At 43.0% G+C, this 20,925-nt stretch overlaps 1 protein-coding gene across 3 annotated transcripts in view; it reads right to left on the bottom strand.

Annotated features, from left to right (window-relative positions):
* Positions 1-20,925, bottom strand: part of BMPER (BMP binding endothelial regulator) — a 161,703-nt gene that overhangs the window by 63,415 nt on the left and 77,363 nt on the right. For 2 of the 3 annotated variants that reach the window (XM_064169888.1, XM_064169890.1), the window contains exons 8-11: positions 17,164-17,273; positions 15,242-15,382; positions 12,913-13,017; positions 7,286-7,331 (exon numbers count right to left, since the gene is read on the bottom strand). In XM_064169888.1, the coding sequence (XP_064025958.1) occupies positions 7,286-7,331; positions 12,913-13,017; positions 15,242-15,382; positions 17,164-17,273 (402 nt within the window). The remainder of the gene's footprint in view (positions 1-7,285; positions 7,332-12,912; positions 13,018-15,241; positions 15,383-17,163; positions 17,274-20,925) is intronic. The other variant, XM_064169889.1, reaches the window with a different exon arrangement.

The following is a 20,925-nucleotide window of genomic DNA, read 5'->3' as shown; positions in this document are numbered from 1 at the left end:
CTGTGACTACTACATCAGTCCCACTCTCCTCTCACATGTATCTTTTACTCCTAAGGCTAGGTCCATACATCCTCCAGCTCCACTGCTCATTTGATCAATTAAAAAGGCTGCAGACTGCTTTGCAGCAAACAACATTTCCTGCCCCTCCAGATGAGCAGCTAAATCTGAACAGCATTCCAGTGTGAACAGCAACTGCAGTCTTTTTGTGGATGTATTTCTCCACTGCAAGGAAAGAACAGAGGAAACAGGCCCAGAAGGGACCTCTGTGACTACTACATCAGTCCCACTCTGCTCTTACAGGTACCCAAAATGTGTAACTTCTTTTTTCCATGGTTTTTATTTGTTATTTGAGTCATCATCACTCTTTTTGTGAAGTATTTCTATAAGAACACATAAAAAGGTTGCAGGACCAGGTGGAGGTACCAATCTTTTACTCTTGATGCTAGGTCCATACACCCTCCAGCTTCAGCAGTTATTTGATCACTTAAAAAGGCTGCGGAATGCTTTGCAAGGGACAAAATTTCCTGCCCTCAGAAGAGACCCTTCCTGCAAAATTAATTCTGTGTACTGCTAGGCTTTAATGACTGCAGCCTGTTGGGGGGGAAAAAAAACATTAAAAGAAAAGAGAAAGAAACCTCACCCACTTGGAAAAAGCCTCTCAATGCCTTGGGTAAGGCTGTGCTAGGATTATTGATCACGACTGAAACACATCTGGATGGTAGGGGCAGGAAAGCTTTCACGCTGCAGGCTGTCATTTCAGTCAGCCCTGGCAGTTCTGCTCTGTGCAGACCCAGGATTGAACCTCCACTGCAGACTCCCATCTTTGTCTGGAGCTGAGAGGACTTTGTTAGGGTTATCTGAGCTCAGGTTGAGTGTTGTTGTGGGTATATTTAATGTGCAAATGACCTTGGTCTAACACAGGATTACTAATTCGCGGCGCTGATGCCAGCAGTGATTTTTCTTAAATCAAGCCCCAAAAGAGTCCATTTCATTACATTTTTTTTTTTTAACAGCAGCATAAAGCAAACTCTTGAATTTTCCACTGCTGTGACCACTGTGTTTAATTAGTGATAGCTATAAGCCAGCCATGGAGCCTAAACAGCAACACGCCAAAACTAACCCTAGTTAAACTCAGGCAACAGCAGACAAAAGAGACTCTCCAGCTCTCCAGGCACTTTTCCTCTCTGCAACAAACTGCTTGGAAAACAACCTTTTGATTTTGGGGGGGCTCTTTTTTTTGTTAGTTGTTTGGTTGGGATTTTTTTTTAAGTTTAAAGTGTATCTTTTTTTTTTTCTCTTAAGTTTAAAATGTATCTTTTAATTTTTTAAGCTTAAAGTGCATCCTTCTTTTTCCTAAGCTTAAAGTGCATCATTTTTTTCCTTAACTTTAAAATGTCTCTTTCTTTTCTTAAGTTTAAAGTGTTGCCATTTTTTTTAAGTGTTGCCTATGGCAGGGGATTGCAACTGGATGATCTTTGAGGTCTCTTCCATAAACCATTCTATGATTTGTATTTGTAGTAGGAGGTGTCCCTGCTTATAGTAGGGACCTGGAATTAGATGGTCTTTGAGATCCCTTTCAACCTAATCCATTCTATGATTTATATCTGTAGTAGGAGGTGTCCCTGCCTATAGTAGGGACTTGGAATTAGATGGTCTTTGAGATCCCTTTCAACCTAATCCATTCTATGACTTATATCTGTAGTAGGAGGTGTCCCTGCCTATAGTAGGGACTTGGAATTAGATGGTCTTTGAGATCCCTTTCAACCTAATCCATTCTATGATTTATATCTGTAGTAGGAGGTGTCCCTGCCTATAGTAGGGACTTGGAATTAGATGGTCTTTGAGATCCCTTTCAACCTAATCCATTCTATGATTTATATCTGTAGTAGGAGGTGTCCCTGCCTATAGTAGGGACTTGGAATTAGATGGTCTTTGAGATCCCTTTCAACCTAATCCATTCTATGATTTATATCTGTAGTAGGAGGTGTCCCTGCCTATAGTAGGGACTTGGAATTAGATGGTCTTTGAGATCCCTTCCAACCTAATCCATTCTATGATTTATATCTGTAGTAGGAGGTGTCCCTGCCTATAGTAGGGACTTGGAATTAGATGGTCTTTGAGATCCCTTCCAACCTAATCCATTCTATGATTTATATCTGTAGTAGGAGGTGTCCCTGCCTATAGTAGGGACTTGGAATTAGATGGTCTTTGAGATCCCTTTCAACCTAATCCATTCTATGATTTATATCTGTAGTAGGAGGTGTCCCTGCCTATAGTAGGGACTTGGAATTAGATGGTCTTTGAGATCCCTTTCAACCTAATCCATTCTATGATTTATATCTGTAGTAGGAAGTGTCCCTGCCTATAGTAGGGACTTGGAATTAGATGGTCTTTGAGATCCCTTCCAACCTAATCCATTCTATGATTTATATCTGTAGTAGGAGGTGTCCCTGCCTATAGTAGGGACTTGGAACTAGATGATCTTTGAGATTACTTCCAACCTAATCCATTCTATGATTTATATTTACATTTATATTTACATTTGCATTTGTTACAGTTAGTTATAGGCATAGCTGTTCTAGTGGGAAGTGTCCCTGCCTATAGTAGGGACTTGGAACTGGATGATCTTTGAGGTCTCTTCCAACCTAACCCATTCTATCATTTATATTTACATTTGCTATAATTAGTTATAGCTATAGCTGTTCTAGTGGGAAGTGTCCCTGCCTATAGTAGGGACTTAGAACTAGATGACCTTTGAGGTCCCTTCCAACCTAGCCCTTTCTATGATTTACATTTCTAGTAGGAGGTGTCCCTGCCTATAGTAGGGACTTGGAACTAGATGATCTTTGAGCTCCCTTCCAACCTAACCCATTCTATGATTTATATTTACACTTACATTAATATTTAAATGTATATTGACATTTACAGTTGTTATAGTTCTAGTGGGAGGTGTCCCTGCTTATGGCAGGGGGTTGGGACTGGCTGAGCTTTGAGGTCCCTTCCAACCTAAACCATTCTATGATTCTATGGTTCTGTTGTGGTTTCTGTGATGATCTTTAGCACAAAGCCTCTCTGCTGAGGTTTTCTATGATCTTAGGAGCAGCTGCCTGAATTAGCAAAGCTACTAATCAGTGAGGTAGTGCTCATCACTGAAAGCTTTGTCTCATGCTCATGAGGAGACTCACAGTACCTCTGGTGCAAAGGTGGAACTCCTTCCTTGCAACGCTGGAGTTGCAAGAGGCAGTGGTAGCCACCTCTGATGTATGACTGCAGGAAGTTGAGCTCTTGGAAGAGACTACCTGGGAGAAGCTGGGAATGCCTTTACACCACTAAAGCTTCAGAAACAGCTCAGCATCAGCTCTGCTCCAAATAGTGAGACACCACCCCCCAAAAAGGGCCCCCTCAGCAATCAGAGCCTTCAAAAAAGCAGTGCCTAGCATTGGACTAGCAGAGTGCCATTGGGAATGAAAGCAAGAGGAAAATAAGAGAAGTCACCAAAAGATACATAAACTAAATTAAATCCATTCAGAAAATAAATTAAACAAAATAAATCAATAAACCAAAGTCAATTAATAAACCAAAATACATTAATAAAACAAAATAAATTAATAAACCAAAATAAATCAACAAAACAAAAAGAAAGAATAAAACAAAATGAATAAACCAAAATAAATTAATAAACCAAAATAAATTAATATACCAAAATAAATCAATAAACCAAAGTCAATTAATAAACCAAAATAAATTAATATACCAAAATAAATCAATAAACCAAAGTCAATTAATAAACCAAAATAAATTAATAAACCAAAATAAATCAATACAACAAAGTCAATTAATAAACCAAAATAAATCAATAAAACAAAATAAATTAATAAACCAAAATAAATAAAACAAAATGAAATAATAAACCAAAATAAATAAAACAAAATGAAATAATAAATCAAAATAAATAAACCAAAATAAATAAACAAAACAAACAAATAAAACAAAATAAATAAATAAAACAAAATAAATAAATAAAACAAAATACATTAATAAAACAAAATAAATTAATAAAACAAAATACATTAATAAAACAAAGGAAAATGATTAAATAAAACTAATAAAATGAACAAAAGAAACAAAATGAATGAAATAATGAAAGCAGAACAACTAAATAAACAAAATGAAATGAACAAAATTAAACAACCAAAAGTAAATCAATTAAAGAAAATGAATTAATAAACAAAATGAATGAACAAAATGAATGAAATAAAGTCAAAGAACTAAACAAACTAAAACAACTAAAATCAACACAATAAAGTGAAGTAAATAAACAAAATTAATAAAGTAACACAACTAATTTAAATTAATAAAAGTAAATCAATTAAATAAAATTAATAAATAAAATAAACAAAGCAAACAAAATTAATAAAGTAAAAATTTAAATTAATACAATAAAAGTCAACTAAATAAAATTAATAAAATAAGTAAACAAAATGAAACAAAGTAACAAAATTAATACAGCAAAGTAAAACAACTAAACAAAAACAACTGAATAAAATTAATAAATAGAAGTAAATAAAATCAATAAAACAACCAAACTAAATTAATACAAGTAAATCAACTACATAAAATTAATTAATAAAATAAAGTAAATAAAATCAATGAAGTAAACAACTAAGCAAAATAAAGTAAATCGACTAAATAAAACTAATAAAGTAAATAAAATCAATACAATAAAGCAACTAAGCAAAATAAACTAAAATAAATCAACTACATAAAATTAATAAAATAAATAAAATTAATACAATAAAGCAAAACAACCAAACTAAATTAAGAAAAGTAAATCAACTAAATAAAAGTTAATAAAATTAATACAATAAAGCAACTAAGCAAATTAAATAAAAGTAAATCAACTAAATAAAATTAATAAAATCAAGTAAATAAAGTAAAAGAACAAAACTAAAATTAAAACAATTAAAACTAATTAGTAAAATAAAGTAAATAAAGTAAATAAAATCAAGTAAAACAACTAAGCAAAATAAATCAAAAAAGTAACATTTAAAAATAAAATTATATAAAATAAATCAACTTTTAAAATTGTATAAAATAAAGTAAACAAAAATGCAATAAATTAAAAAATAAAACAAAAATCAAATTAAAAAAATGAAGTAGAAGGTGGTAAAATAAATAAAATCAGATAGAAATAAAACAAAAGTAAAATGTCAGTGAAATAAAAACTAAATTAAATCAGAATAAAGTTAAAATTAAATAATAAAAGTAAAAATAATTGAATGAAAAAAATTAATAAAATAAAAATAATGGCACGAAAAAATGAATAGTAAAATAAAAATAATTGAGTGAAAATGAATAATGTGATTAAAAAATGAATAAAATCAGATAGAAATAAAACAAAAATAAAATGTCAGTGAAATAAAAACTAAATTAAATTTGAATAAAATTAAAATTAAATAATAAATAAAAATAATTGCATGAAAAAATTAATAAAAATAATGGCACAAAAAATGAATAGTAAAATAAAAATAATTGAATGAAAAATGAATAATGTGATTAAAAAATGAATAAAATCAGATAGAAATAAAACAAAAACAAAATGTCAGTGAAATAAAAACTAAATTAAATTAGAATAAAATTAAAATTAAATAATAATGTAAAAGTAATTGAATGAAAAAAATAATAAAATAAAAATAATGGCACAAAAAATGAATAGTAAAATAAAAATAATAGAGTGAAAATGAATAATCTGATTCAAAAATGAATAAAATCAGATATAAATAAAACAAAAATGTCAGTGAAATAAAAACTAAATTAAATTAGAATAAAATTAAAATTAAATAATAAAGTAAAAATAATTGAATAAAAAATAATAAAATAAAAATAATGGCACGAAAAAATTAATAGTAAAATAAAAATAATTGAGTGAAAAATTAATCATGTGATTGAAAAATGAATAATGTGATTAAAAAATGAATAAAATCAGACAGAAAACAAAAATAAAATGTCAGTGAAATAAAAGCTAAATTAAATTAGAATAAAATTAAAATTAAATAATAAAGTAAAAGTAATTGAATGAAAAAAATAATAAAATAAAAATAATGGCACAAAAATGTAGAGTAAAATAAAAACTATTGAGTGAAAAAATGAATAATATTAAAAATGAATAATGATTAACAATGAATAATAGGATTAACAATGAATAATAGGATTAACAATGAATAATAGGATTAACAATGAATAATAGGATTAAAAAATGAATAAAATCAGATAGAAATAAAACAAAAACAAAATGTCAGTGAAATAAAAACTAAATTAAATTTGAATAAAATTAAAATTAAATAATAAAGTAAAAATAATTGAATGAAAAAAAATAATAAAAATAATGGCACAAAAATGTAGAGTAAAATAAAAACAATTGAGTGAAAAAATGAATAATATGATTAAAAATGAATAATAGGATTAACAATGAATAATAGGATTAAAATTGAATAATATGATTAACAATGAATAATAGGATTAAAAATGAATAATATGATTAAAAGTAAATAATAGGATTAAAAAGGAATAATAGGATTAAAAATGAATAATAGGATTAACAATGAATAATAGGATTAAAATTGAATAATATGATTAACAATGAATAATAGGATTAAAAATGAATAATATGATTAAAAGTAAATAATAGGATTAAAAAGGAATAATAGGATTAAAAAGGAATAATAGGATTAAAAATGAATAATAGGATTAAAAGTAAATAATAGGATTAAAAATGAATAATAGGATTAAAAATGAATAATAGGATTAAAAATGAATAAAATAATGTAAAAATGAATAATAAAAGTGAAACAAAATAGACAAATGAAATAGACAATAAGCAACATAAATACTAAAATGAACCAATCACAGCAATAGAACAAAAATAAAACACAAACTAAACTGAATTGGCAATAAAAGAGGAGAAATGAGATAGTAAAACAGGATAACGAACCCTAATAAATCCTAAGCCCTAATACACCATCACATGAGTGAAGAATGAAGTTCAAGCCTAATTATTTCAAACTTAAACATAAAACAGCTTCTGAAACCCCTTCAACACTCCAGAGGCATTTCCATTGCAAACTGACAGACTCCCAGGAGGCAAAAGCTGCGGTGAGCACCAAGCCCCTGCCCTTTACCCACCTCTAGAAAGAAGGCAATGAGCAAACATATTTCTACCCTAGGTGTTTTCTCTAAATGAATCAATCAATAGCCATAAGGTAAGGAAGGAGAAGCCAGAACTTACTTTCAGTGCAGATGGGGCAGCATCCTTTCCTGTTCAGGATTTTACCCTGGGTGGGAGAAAGAGAGGCTGCTTTAAGGAGGGTTCTTTGCAGCAGGGGCTGGAGGAGCCTTGGAAAAGAGTTAGAGCTGTGTTTGAGTCTCGCCTACAGCTTCAAGCATCAAGGTGTTAAAAGCAGGCACGACGGCTCAGGAGAGCTTCCTGGCAACCAGATATAAGCAATGGAATGCTCAAAGGCTTCTCTGTTACCACTTTTCTCTTTAGAAACAGCAGGAGACAATTTTGGACTGGCGTATTGTTGGGTACCTAAAGCAGATTAGCCAGGGGCTTGGCAAGGCTGCAGGTTAGCCAGGGGTGGGCAAGGCTGCAGGTTAGCCAGGGGTTGGCAAGGCTGCAGGTTAGCCAGGGGTTGGCAAGGCTGCAGGTTAGCCAGGGGTTGGCAAGGCTGCAGGTTAGCCAGAGGGTTGGCAAGGCTGCAGGTTAGCCAGAGGGTTGGCAAGGCTGCAGATTAGCCATGGGGTGGGCAAGGCTGCAGATTCACCAGGGGTGGGCAAGGCTGCAGATTAGCCAGGGGTGGGCAAGGCTGCAGATTAGCCAGGGGTTGGCAAGGCTGCAGGTTAGCCAGGGGCGGGCAAGGCTGCAGATTAGCCAAGGGGTTGGCAAGGCTGCAGATTAGTCAGAGGGTGGGCAAGGCTGCAGGTTAGCCAGGGGGTTGGCAAGGCTGTTAGCTTTCCCCTCACCTCCCAGGATGCACCTATTGCCAATGCACATCCACTGCACAGAGGCTCCATCTCCACCCTCTCTCCAAATCACCCCATTCTCCTCTAAAATTGAAGGAGGCACTGCTAGAGATCAGGTTTGCCCAGACTTCTCTCATGGCTAAATCTCTCTCACCAAATCTCACTACCAATCATGGCCCAATACCCACAGTGGGCACACAGCCAAGTACCTGCATCATCTGCAAGCAAACTATTTGGTCTGGCCACAGTAAAATGGGCATCAGGTTCAAGTCTTTATTTACCCCTCTCTTTATTTGCCCCTCTGCCCAGGTTGTTTTATTTATGGTTGTGGGCATCAGGTTCAATTCTTTATTTACCCCTCTCTTTATTTGCCCCTCTGCCCAGGTTGTTTTATTTATGGTTGTGGGGAACAGGTTCAAGTCTTTATTTACTCTTCTCTTTATTTGCCCCTCTGCCCAGGTTGTTTTATTTATGGTTGTGGGCAACAGGTTCAAGTCTTTATTTGCCCCTCTGCCCAGGTTGTTTTACTTATGGTTGCATCATACCAGAAGCAGGAGGCATGTCTCTGTGTAGATACATCCACCCTCCTTTTGGATCTTCATCTGGTTTTACTGACATCCCCTAAAGCTAACCATCAGCTAGAGGACAGGCTTGGAAAATTTCAGCCTGAATGATGTGGTTTCCCAAGCAGCAACTGGCTCGGGTTACAACAGAACTTATGGTGATGTTGGACCTCCCCCACATACCCACAGACAGGGATGGAAGGGGCACATGGAGCTGTGCTGCTCTCCAGCAGTTCCACACCGAGCAGGTAAGCAAGGAGCAACCAGCAAGTGCAAGCAAGCAGAGCTGTGCTGTTCTGCCCACTCAACAGCTCATGAAAACAGACAAGAAGCAGGTTGCAGGTCTGCAAAGAGAGCAGCAATGGGGGGACAAAGAGCAAGCCCTGCTGCTGTCTGCCTTGCTTTCTGCCTACGGTGCTGCCAAGCTCAGACAATGCACATGGGGAGAAATGAACCTCAAGTATCTGCTGGAGCAGAGCAGAGCAGGCTGTGTCCTGCTCATGATGCACCCAGATGAGATGAATGAGAGCTTGGTGATGAGTGCAACTGGGCAGAAAAGTCTGCAGGGCAGAAAAGTCAGCATAAGCTTGCTTGGGATGTGCAACTCCATTTGAACAGCACCTGAGGCACATCTGGATGTGAGAAAAGGGCTGGCTCAGGGTTGCACTGGCAGTGTGGGCAACGCTTAGGGCCCCATAGCAAAGAGAACAAGGTTGCAACGAGGACACTACCAAGCACCTGGTAGAATAAAACCCTTAACAGAGGGCTGCATCTTTCAGTATCTTAAGGGGGACTACAAGAAAGCTGGGAAGGGACTTTTTAGGATGTCAGGTAGAAAAAGGCTGGCTCAGAGTTGCACTGGTAGCATGGGCAATGCTTAGGGCCTCATAGCAAAGAGAATGAGGTTGCAATGAGACTACCAAGCACCTGCCAGGACAAAACTCTTAAGGCAAGACTGTATCTTTCAGTATCTTAAGAGGGCTACAAGAAAGCTGGGGAGGGATTTGTTAGGCTGTCAGGTAATGAAAGGACTGGGGGCAATGGAACAAAGCTAGAAATGAGTAGTTCAGAATGGATGTTAGGAAGAAGTTCTTCACCATGAGAGTGCTGAGAGCCTGGAATGGGCTGCCCAGGGAGGTGGTGGAGGCCCCATCCCTGGAAGCAAGTAAGGCCAGGCTGGAAGAGGCTCTGGCCAGCCTGATCTAGTGTGAAGAGGCCCTGCCCATGGCAGAGAGGTTGGAACGAAATGATCTTTGTGGTCCCTTCCAGCCCACGCCTGTGACTCCATGACTGGCTAAGGCAACACTTACTTGCACGCCTGGAAGAGGTGCAGCTGATCGCTGCACTGCGCGCAGCCTCACCTCCCCTTTCAAGAAGAGAGCTGAAGTCATCAGCCGAGCTGGAAGCAGCAAGAGTTCAAGTGAAACTGGAATCTCCAAGGCAGCCTGCTGAGGCTGGTTACTTGAGCCACCATGCTGGCCTGAGATGCTGTTTTTGTCTCGCCATTATTGCTACCATGTGCTGCAAGAGCTCCTTAGCAGCGAGGGTTCCCTCCGGAGTGGGCTAAGTGATGTGAGCCCATTTCTCCCTATGAATATTTATAAGCAGACCACATTTGAGTCTATTTATTTTCTGGGATTTTTTCTTCTTCTTTATGAGGGTTTCAATTTTATGTCTGAGGTTTTAATTTTCTTCTTTTTCTAAGGCCAGACTAATTGCAGGGGTGGGGAGGGGGGGGGAAGGGGAATGGAGTTGTTTGGTTGTGCAATAGCAACAGCTGTTGTTTTTTTGTGCCTCCTTTGGCACTGGAGTAAAAACAGCATCTCTTTTTTTTTTGGTTGTATAATAAGAACAGATGTGCCTAGCATTAAATGCAGTCTGTGCTGGAGATGGGTGAACGTGTCCTGAATACATTTTTAGCTCCCTTGAAGTTCACGGGTTCAGCATTTACCCACAGAGTGGAACTCTGCAAATGTCTTCACATGCTGCAAATTTAATTCTATTGACTTCTGCAAGGCCTTGGAGCTCAGGAAAAAAGGCTGCATGCCGAAAAGAAATCCACCAGGCAGTGCAAAAAGAGACACAGAGCCACACCAGTGTGAGTTAGTGTCCAGTTCTGGGCTCCTCCGTTCAAGAGAGATGTTGAGGTGCTGGAAGGTGTCCAGAGAAGGGCGAGGGAGGTTGTGGATGACAATCACAGAATGTGATCAAGGATCGAAGGGACCTCGAAGCGCAGCCACTTCCAACCCCCTGCCATAGGCAGGGACACCTCCCACTAGCACAGGTTGCTCAAGACCTCATCCAACCTGACCTTGAATACCTCCAGGGAGGTTGCAGAGCACAGAATCACAGATCAAAGATCCCATTCTGTGCTTCTGTGCTCCACAACCTCCCTGGGCAACCTGTGCCAGTGTCTCACCACCCCCACTGGAAAGAACCCTTTCCTAACAACCAGTTTCAATCTCTCTTCTGCCAGTTCAAACCCATTCCTCTGCCCAGCCAGAGGAGTGTGGCCAGCAAGCCAAGAGAGAGGATTTGCCCCCTTTACCCTGCTCTGCTGAGACCTCACCTCAAGTACTGCACCCAGTTCTGGTGTCTCCAGCCTAAAAAGGACACAGAGCTGTTGGAGTGAGTCCAGAGGAGGCCACAAAAACGATCCAAGGTCTGGAACACCTCTGCTGTGAGGATAGGCTGAGGGAGCTGGGGGTGTCTGGCCTTGGGAAGACTCTGGGGGGACCTCAGAGCTGCCTGCCTGTACCTGAAGGGATCCTCCAGGAAGGCTGCAGAGTGACTTGGTTTGAAGCTGAGGGAGAGTAGGTTTAGACTGGATCTGAGGAGGAAATTCTTCAGTCTGAGGGTGGTGAGGCTCTGGAATAGGCTGCCCAGGGAGGCTGTGGCTGCCTCCTCCCCAGGGGTGTTCAAAGCCAGGCTGGATGAGTCCTTGAGCAGCTGAATCTAGTAGAGAGGTGTCCCTGCCCATGGCAGGGAGGTTGGAGCGGATGAGCTCTGAGGTCCCTTCCAATCAAACCATTCTATGATTTTAGAAGCTGTTTCAGCTGATCACCTCAGTGCTCACATCCATTCAAGGGTGCTGCTGAAGTGGTGCATTTTACCAAGGATCTGCATTAGCCTGTATCAGGGAGCTGATCTCAGAAGCATCTTAACTGGAAATGCATCAGCGCTGAGAAAATGTAAACGAGGTGCACTGCCTGCCAGGTTCTCAAACAAAGAATGGGAGGAGACCTGAAGAGTCCAAGGTCTCACCTCCTGCTTATACTGTGAATAGCCTGAAGGAGGCAAACCTGATTGCCATCAGCCACAGAAGATCCCCAGAAAAGCAGCTCCCTTTGCTCGAGCTTCTGAAGAGTTAAGCAACATGGCAGTGAGTGCCAGAGTGCCCAGCAAGCAATGTCCCCTCTCCTGAGGACACAAGCGTTGCTCCTGCAGCCTACTGCCACAGCAGAAAAGGCAGAACCGAGGCACAGGCTCTCGATGCTACCACTGCTCTTGGCTGTCAAAAGTTTACCCACATAAAGTTTTACCAACTCGACTTTGCAACTTAAAACGTTATACCTAGGTGTCTGTGACTCATTTTTCCCTCTGGCTTTGGGGATGGAGAAGGAAACACTGAGAAGGTGTAATGCAAACGGCTTGGCTCTCTCTTCAGCAGCCCTGCTCAAAGATCTGCCCCTACCCGAGGTGCTAGTTAGAGCTCCCTCTTCTGCAAGCTTGAGCCATCAAAACCAAGTCATTTGTCAGTGACAGAAATCCAAGGAACAAAGGCTGACTTGAGCTCAAGGTTCCAGGTAATGTTAAGTTTTTGAAGCAATCAAGTTACAATTACACCACTCTGGGTTCATGTCAGCTTTAGAGAAAGGGGCATGGCTTGACTGAAATAATTTGTTCTGCTTTGCCTAATTTAGATTTTCATCCAAGGATTAAGCCTTGTGTGCACCAAGAAATGCAGCTACAACAACCTCCTGTGGCTCGCCTCAATAATATGCATGCTCCTGGAGTATTAACCTCATCATCTCATTCCTCAATCAAGCTGGAAAATAGATGAGAGAGATGCTCTTGGGACAGAGAACATTGAAAGGAGGAGGAGAAAAGGAGTAGTGTCTTGAGAGCAAGGGCAGAGGCAGGAAGCAGCACACTGAGGGTTAGCAGGGACGACCAAACTAAATTAATACACACCAGAGGACCTCTCCTTTCAAACCTGCACGCCCCAGAACCATGCACACTCTTCCAAGAGATACTGGAAAAGATAATGTTAGAGGGAAAACACAAATGAAGAGAGAAGAAAGGCCTGCTATGGTCAGGAACTCACATGAGGACAGCTGTTGACTGGAACACACTGCTTCTTGCGACACTCTGTCTTGCCTTTCACACAAGCACAGATGGTGCAGTTGACAGAGGACCACATCTCTCCATCCTGCAGGAGGGAACATGATATCAGTATCAGCTGGGGTGGCAACAGGAAGCTATTTCAGCAATTCACCCTTGCACAAGAAAGGATGAACTTTCTCTTCTGGCATTGCCATTGTTTAGTCTCAATCATTTTGAGGTGTCTGCCCATGCCAGCCTGGGTAAAGACCAAATTCAGCAGGGTTTTCTTCCCTCTCTGGCTCAGGAATTCATTTTCTCAAGGCTAACCAATATCACATTTGCATTTTTTTTTCCATCAGTGTCCTGATTAGTTGCACTGCTCTGCCTCCACTACGTGTCTGAGGAGTGGTCACACCTACCACAAGTTCTTTTTGCTCAACTGGAGCACCCTGATTCATTAGGCTGAGCGACAGCTTTAAGTTCACGCAGACGAAAGCATTCGATTAAGATGTCAGCACACGGCAAATTTATTCCCAGCTGCAGCATCCTTTTGACTTAGGGCACGGATGGCCAAAGAGTGAGTTCTAATTTACAGCACTTCTGCAGATAGTTGATCTGCTAACCATCTGAAAATGTTTTAGAAGAGATACAGCACTGAACTTCTCAGCTGCAGAACAGGTATGGCCGTGTGTGTGCGCAGCTCCTCAAGTATTAGCTGCAAAGCAAACTATGCCTCCTGCTCTGGTCCCCACTCACACAGCAATGATTGCCCTGGCTCCTTTTTCACATACTGCTGCATTTGCCAAATGTGGTTCCTAAAATATTCTGCCTCCCCACTTGCAGCCCTGTGCTAGCCCACTCAGAGCCAAACTGCGCATGGTTTGTGTTTACCGAGCTGCTGTGAAGGGAAGGTGAGGATAGACCTGACAGCAGCAGGCATTCCAACCAGACAGCTGTGAACAATTACATGCCCACCTCAACAGGAGGAGAACATCAGAGAGCAAAACAGACTAGCTCTGAAATGCGAAGGAGCCTTACTTACTCAGCACAGCTTGCTCAAAGGCTGGCTATGCCCTAGCTTTGTTTTTTTTCCAGGCCTGAAGTGGCATAAATTGTTGTGGGTCTGTGATGAGGGCAGAGCTCATTGCTGTCTGCATCTGCAGAAGTCTCACGTTGTGCCAGGGGAGGTTCAGGCTGGATGTTAGGAGGAAGTTCTTTACAGAGAGTGTGATTTGCCATTGGAATGGGCTGCCCAGGGAGGTGGTGGAGTCTGTGTGGCTGGAGGTGTTGAAGCCAAGCCTGGCTGGGGCACTTAGTGCCATGGTCTGGTTGACTGGCTAGGGCTGGGTGCTAGGTTGGGCTGGCTGGGCTTGGAGCTCTCTTCCAACCTGGTTGATTCTATGATTCTATGATTTAAAGGTGCCAGAATATATCAGAGCTGACTGCACGCAGCTACTCTGACTCTTTTGTCCCACAGCTGTTGTGCAACAGCACATCCACTTCACCCATTCCACCCATGCTAGACCACTGGCACCAACAGAGTGATGCTGGCTTCACCATTCTGCACACAAGGCCAGAGCTGGGTGCACTGTCTCATTACTTCTGCTTACTTCACACAGTGCTTAGCAACATACCAAAACCTTCACAAGCAGCATAATAACCAAAGAATCACAATCATAGAATCTAACAGGCTGGAAGAGAGCTCCAAGCTCAGCCAGCCCAACCTAGCACCCAGCCCTGCCCAATCAACCAGACCACAGCACTAAGTGCCCCAGCCAGGCTTGGCTTCAACACCTCCAGCCACAGCCACTCCATCACCTCCCTGGGCAGCCCATTCCAATGCCAATCACTCTCTCTGACAACAACTTCCTCCTAACATCCAGCCTAGACCTCCCCTGCCACAACTTCAGGCTGTGTCCCCTTGTTCTGTTGCTGGGTGCCTGGCAGCAGAGGCCAACCCCACCTGGCTACAGCCTCCCTGCAGGCAGCTGCAGGCAGCAATGAGCTCTGCCCTGAGCCTCCTCTTCTGCAGGCTGCACACCCCCAGCTCCCTCAGCCTCTCCTCACAGGGCTGTGCTCCAGGCCCCTCCCCAGCCTTGCTGCCCTTCTCCAAACACCTTCCAGCACCTCAACATCTCTCTGCAATTCAGGAGCCCACAACTCTGTACAGCACTCAAGCTGTGGCCTGAGCAGTGCTGAGCACAGGGACAGAAGAACCTCCCTTGTCCTGTTGACCACACTGCTCCTGAGCCAGCCCAGGATGCAGTAAATCCTGCTGCTTCAGTGCATACAATGTCAGCTGCTCCTGAGCCACACCCCCAAAGCTTTACCTGGAAGATTTTGTTGCCAAACTTGCACACTTTCACTTCCTCAGGAGAGATGTAGGAGACACACTCCTTGCAGCAGTGGTCCTTGTTTTTATTGCACTCCCCAGGAAGCAAGCACCTCTTCTTACATATCACTGTGGAATCCTAGGTGAGAGGACAAAAGGGAGGCAATGAAATCATCACCAAGATGTTTGTGCTCCTCCATGCTCTTACCACAATGCTTCTGCTTGCTCAGTCACTGCACTCACCCAAGTTACAGCCCAACTTCTCTGAATAGTTCACCTGAGAGTACCATGTCCTGGATTAAAGGGAAATGTTTCAAAGCCCTGTGCAGTTAAATCCCTGCCTGCAAAATCTTACTGATTTGGGGACATTTTGAACTCACCTAAGTGCAAAATCATAGAGTGGTTTAGGTTGGAAGGGACTTCAAAGCTCAGCTAGTTCCAACCCCCTGCCATAGGCAAGGACACCTCCCACTAGAACAGGTTGCTCAAGGTCCTGAACAGCTCCAGGGAGGTTGTGGATGACAGAATCACCCAATGTGATTCACATTGGGTGATTCTGTGCTCCACAACCTCCCTGGGCAGCCTGTGCCAGTGTCTCACCACCCTCACTGCAAACAACTTCTTCCTAACACCCAATTTCAACCTGCCCTCTGCCACTTTAAACCCATTCCTCCTGATCCTGTCATTACAAGACCTTGTCTGCTGAAGAAGTCCCATTGTCTGGACAGGTGTTAATGAGAAAAAACCACAGCTTTGTTCTCACTTGAAGCCACCTGCAAGATGTGTGATGGTTTGGGTATTACCCACCCCCCATACTTTGGACATCACCCAGAGTAGGCTCAGCAACTCTGGAGATTAGAATGAAGCTTCATGTTTACAGCTTAGCACAAGATACAAGCACATATTTATAATATATATAGAAATACACAAGTGAAAAAGTAATAGAAAAACACAACAGCCCTCCCAGAAACCTGAGTCCCCAGGAGGGGCTCTCAACCATCCTTCCCCCTTCCTCCCACCCCTCTACCTTACCCAAGACTTTGCCTTACACTCAAGGTAGTCTGGAGGGTCAGCCAGGGTGGGTAGGAAGCAGATGGATTGGTCACACAGACAGCAGGTTAGGTTAGAGAGAAGTTCATGCAGCCCCAGACAGAGAGTGACTCTGTTATCTATGTTGGTGTTCTTACACATCTCAGCAAGCCTGTGAGTGAAGTAACCATCACTACTGTCTCCTTTCCACAGCCTGTAATCTAATTCTTCTCACCAAAACACTCTAGCTAGCTTCAAACTAGCACAACGTGGCATTTAGAATCAACCAGCTTGGAAGAGACCTCCAAGGTCATCCAGTCCAAACCCCAGCCCTATCCAATCAACTAGACCATGGCATCAAGTGCCTCATCCAGTCTTCGAGCATCTGTGTCATGAAAGATTCAAGTAGCCAAGTGTAAAGCCAAGAGTGTGCCAAGGTAGTTGGTTGTCAAAAGATCAGTCCAGCCTGTGCACAGAATGAACAGCATCACTGAGGCAATACTTAAGAGTTAGTCTGACTGGCACAAGGAGATAGGAGAGTTCCAAGAAGTGCAGGAAAATGTCAAATAGGAAAGTGCAAGCAAAGTGCAAGCAAAGTGCAAGCAAAGTGCAAGCAAAGTGCAGGCAAAGTGCAAGCAAAGTGCAAGCAAAGTGCAAGCAAAGGTCAAACTTAAAGAGCATCACATAACCTGAGTAGCTTCACTTTCCATCTCACCAAGACAGGCAACATGCCTCAGTCGAGAGAATCAGCAACTTATTCAACCTCCCTGGCACAGCTGCAAATGCTCTCTGGAGCAGAACCTTGTGGACCACACAAGATGCCAAAGAACAGCATCCCCAGTCCTACAAAGGGAGTGCCAGGCTGGGCAGCCAGCAGCACCCTGGACTCACCTTGCATGTGCACAGCGTGCAGTTGTCATAAGCAAATGAGGTTCCATTATCATAAACGTTGCTGTGGAAGAGGCAGCTTCCAAATGGGAGGTCAAACACCTTCCTCTGTCCTGCAGACAAAGAAACAGTGATAGAGTTTGGTTGAAATGATGCCATACAGCCAACAACAAGCAGTAGGGTTTCTTGTTACCAAAATTCATCTGCAGTCTGTCATTCTTCAGCCTGGAGAAGAGAAGGCTTGGAGGAGACCTTAGAGTGGCCTTCCAGTATCTGAGTGGGATCTACAGGAAGGCTGGGACTAATGACAAGGTCTTTAAGGACAGAAGGAGGAGAAATGGGTTTTAACTGGCAGAGGGGAGATTCAAACTAGATGGGAGGTCTGGGCTGGATGTTAGGAGGAAGTTCTTCACAGACTGGCATTGGAATGGGCTGCCCAGGGAGGTGGTGGAGTCACCGTGCCCGGAGGAGTTGAAGTGAAGGGGCACTTAGTGCCATGGTCTGGATGATTGGCCAGGGCTGGGTGCTAGGTTGGACTGTCTGAGCTTGGAGCTCTCTTCCAACCTGCTTGATTCTCTGATTCTATGAGAGTTCTTTACAGTGAGGGTGGTGAGACACTGGCACAGGTTGCCCAGGGAGGTTGTGGAGCACAGAATCACCCATTGTGATCCTTGATCACACTGGGTGATTCTGTGCTCCACAACCTCCCTGCAGGTGTTCAGGGCCAGGCTGGATGAGTCCTTGAGCAACCTGTTCCAGTGGGAGGTGTCCCTGCCTATGGCAGGGGGTTGGAACTGGCTGAGCTTTGAGCTCCCTTCCAACCTAAACCATTCTATGATTTGCTGTGTGTTCCCAACTTGGATGTGAAAAACCAAGAAGCTGCTTTCAGCAGCTCACTGCTCCTCTAGCACACATTCATCTGCACCAATTCTACCACGGGAGGGAACATAAATATGATTTGTGGCATGTTTATGTTGGGGAAAAAAGAAAATCTTTCTTCTCCCTCTCATCACGAACTGCAGAGCGCAGCTAAAGGAATAAAAAGTAAGCACTGCAAGCTCCTAGGGTAGGGAGACTTAAAACTAGTTTAAACAGCCTGCAATTGAATGCAATAACTTATCAAATAAAGCAGCTTTTACTGGGTTTAGCATAACCACCTCAAGGGTTTGCAGCAGCCAAAGGAAAATGATTCAGTGACACTAATGGAATGAAACCCAAAGGTGTTGCCTGGTTTCATTAAGCCTGGTGCACCCCATTCACACAGGGCTCAAAGGAGGCAGGCAGGAGCTGAATGAGGGCAAGACAAGCTACCTGAGTTATTCAGGTTCTATCAGCCAGCAAAGATTTGGGTTTCATGAGAGTGAGGCAAGGGTTTGAGCAACATACAAGGAAGGTAGCATCGATACCAAATTCTTCCTGAAGTTTGCAGATGACACCAAGCTAGGAGCAGCTGTGGAGCTGTTGGAGGGTAGCAGAGCCCTGCAGAGGGATCTGGCCAGGCTGGATGGGTGGGCAGAGGCCAAGGGGATGAGACTGAACAAAGCCAGGCGCAGGGCTCTGCACTCTGGCCACAACAACCCCAAGCAGCACTACAGGCTGGGAACAGTCAGGCAGAGAGAGACCTGGGGTTGCTGGTAGAGAGGAGCTGAAGATGAGGCAGCAGTGCCCAGGTGGGCAGCAGAGCCAATGGCATCCTGGGCTGGCTCAGGAGCAGTGTGGGCAGCAGGACAAGGGAGGTTCTTCTGCCCCTGTGCTCAGCACTGCTCAGGCCACCCCTTGAGTGCTGTGTCCAGTTCTGGGCTCCTCAATTCAAGAGAGATGTTGAGGTGCTGGAAGGTGTTTGGAGAAGGGCAGCAAGGCTGGGGAGGGGCCTGGAGCAGAGCCCTGTGAGGAGAGGCTGAGGGAGCTGGGGGTGTGCAGCCTGCAGCAGAGGAGTTATCAACAATCACCACCTGGGCATCAAAACTAATACAGACTATTAACTTTGCATCACCCCTCAAAGCATCTCAGAATGTGTGACAGTGTGCTTCATTTCTCTCAGTTGAGGATGCTCAGCAGCCCAAAAATGAACTGCTCCACATCCACACACCACTTATGGGCAAAGCCTGGCCATAGCCCTGCCTGTAACAACACTTCCACTGCTCTACACGGGGCCAGGACTTCAATTGCATAACTTATGTCAACAAGTGAACAAAAGTCCGGTTGTGCCTCAGAGCCTCTTGCTACGCCTTGCAAACCACCCAGAGCATTTCAGGGTGGCCAACCCAGTTCAAATAATTGGTAAAAAAACCACTGACAGAGGAGCTCCCACTTTAAAAGATGTGGTGGTGAAGATATTGGCTTAATGGTTGCCTTTGCTGGCTCATAACCGCTAGTTAAACTAATAACTCAAGTCCCAGTGGAGTCCACTGCATTCTTCTCCACTACATAGGCTGAGTACCAGGAATTCATTTGCAGGGAGGTCCTCCACATGATCCTTTAAAAGCCATGCCTCAGCATCCCTGAAAAGCTTTCTTTTTCCTGACTGCTGTGCAGTCTGCTACACACCCTTTGGCCCTACCTCTACTCCAAGACTTTCAGTGCTTCCCACTGCTTTCAGCACAGGTAGGTAGGTGACAGGCTTCAGAGAGAGGAGCACATGACATGAAAGTCGTTGTCACTACTGACCCCCTTCAGAGGTAGTTTCTGAAAGGGGGAAAAAGTAGAGCTGCAGAAAAATCCTCTGCAAGCAGTCAGAAACTGGGTTTTGGATGCCTGGATCAAATTGGGGAAGCAGCAGTTGGGAAAAGCACAAGGTGGAGAGGGCAAGAGGATTTTGGAGAAGGGAAGGCAAGAACCTGAAAGGAGGCTGTAGCCAGGTGGGGTTGGGCTCTTCTCCCAGGCAAGCAGCAACAGAACAAGGGGGGACAGTCCCAAGTTGTGCCAGGGAAGGGATGTTAGAAGGAAGTTGTTGGCAGAGAGAGTGATTGGCATTGGAATGGGCTGTCCAGGGAAGTTAGGAGTCACCATGCCAGGAGGTGTTCAAGCAAAGCCTGGATGGGGCAAGCCAACAGCTCTCTGCTCAAATGCTGCTTGTTTGGCACCACCCATCACATCCCTTAGAAGAAAAGGCTGAGGGAGCTGAGTCTCTTTAGCTTGGAGGAGCCTGAGGGCTGCCCTTGTTCATGGTTATAAAGATGCACAGAGCAGAGTCAGGAGGACAGAGCCAGGCTCTGCTCAGGGATGTGCAAGGACAGGACAAGGGGCAATGGGTGCAAACTGGAGCAGAGGACATGAACGCAAGGGAAAACCTTTTCACTGTGAGGGTGACAGTCCTGGGGCAGGCTGCCAAGAGAGGCTGTGGAGTCTCCTTCTCTGGAGACATTCAAAACCCACCTGCATGTGTTCCTGAATGACCTGCTCTAGGTGACCCTGCTCTGGCAGGAGGGTTGGACTGCATGACCTTTCAGGGTCCCTTCCAACCCCTAACACTCTATGATTCTGTGATGCCTACCCACTGATCCTCAGTACTTCAAATCATACAATCAGCCAGGTTGGAAGAGACCTCCAAGCTCAGCCAGCACAACCTAGCACCCAGCCCTGCCCAATCAACCAGACCATGGCACTAAGTGTCCCAGCCAGGCTTGGCTTCAACACCTCCAGCCACAGCCACTCCACCACCTCCCTGGGCAGCCCATTCCAATGCCAATCACTCTCTCTGCCAACAACTTCCTCCTAACATCCAGCCTGGACCTCCCCTTGTACCAAGTGGCACAACTTGAGACT

Source organism: Pogoniulus pusillus, chromosome 32 (assembly GCF_015220805.1).
Source record: "Pogoniulus pusillus isolate bPogPus1 chromosome 32, bPogPus1.pri, whole genome shotgun sequence".
In the NCBI taxonomy this organism is placed as follows: domain Eukaryota; kingdom Metazoa; phylum Chordata; class Aves; order Piciformes; family Lybiidae; genus Pogoniulus; species Pogoniulus pusillus.
The sequence above is the reverse complement of the archived record's forward strand: the minus strand, read 5'-3'. Positions and strand labels throughout refer to the sequence as shown.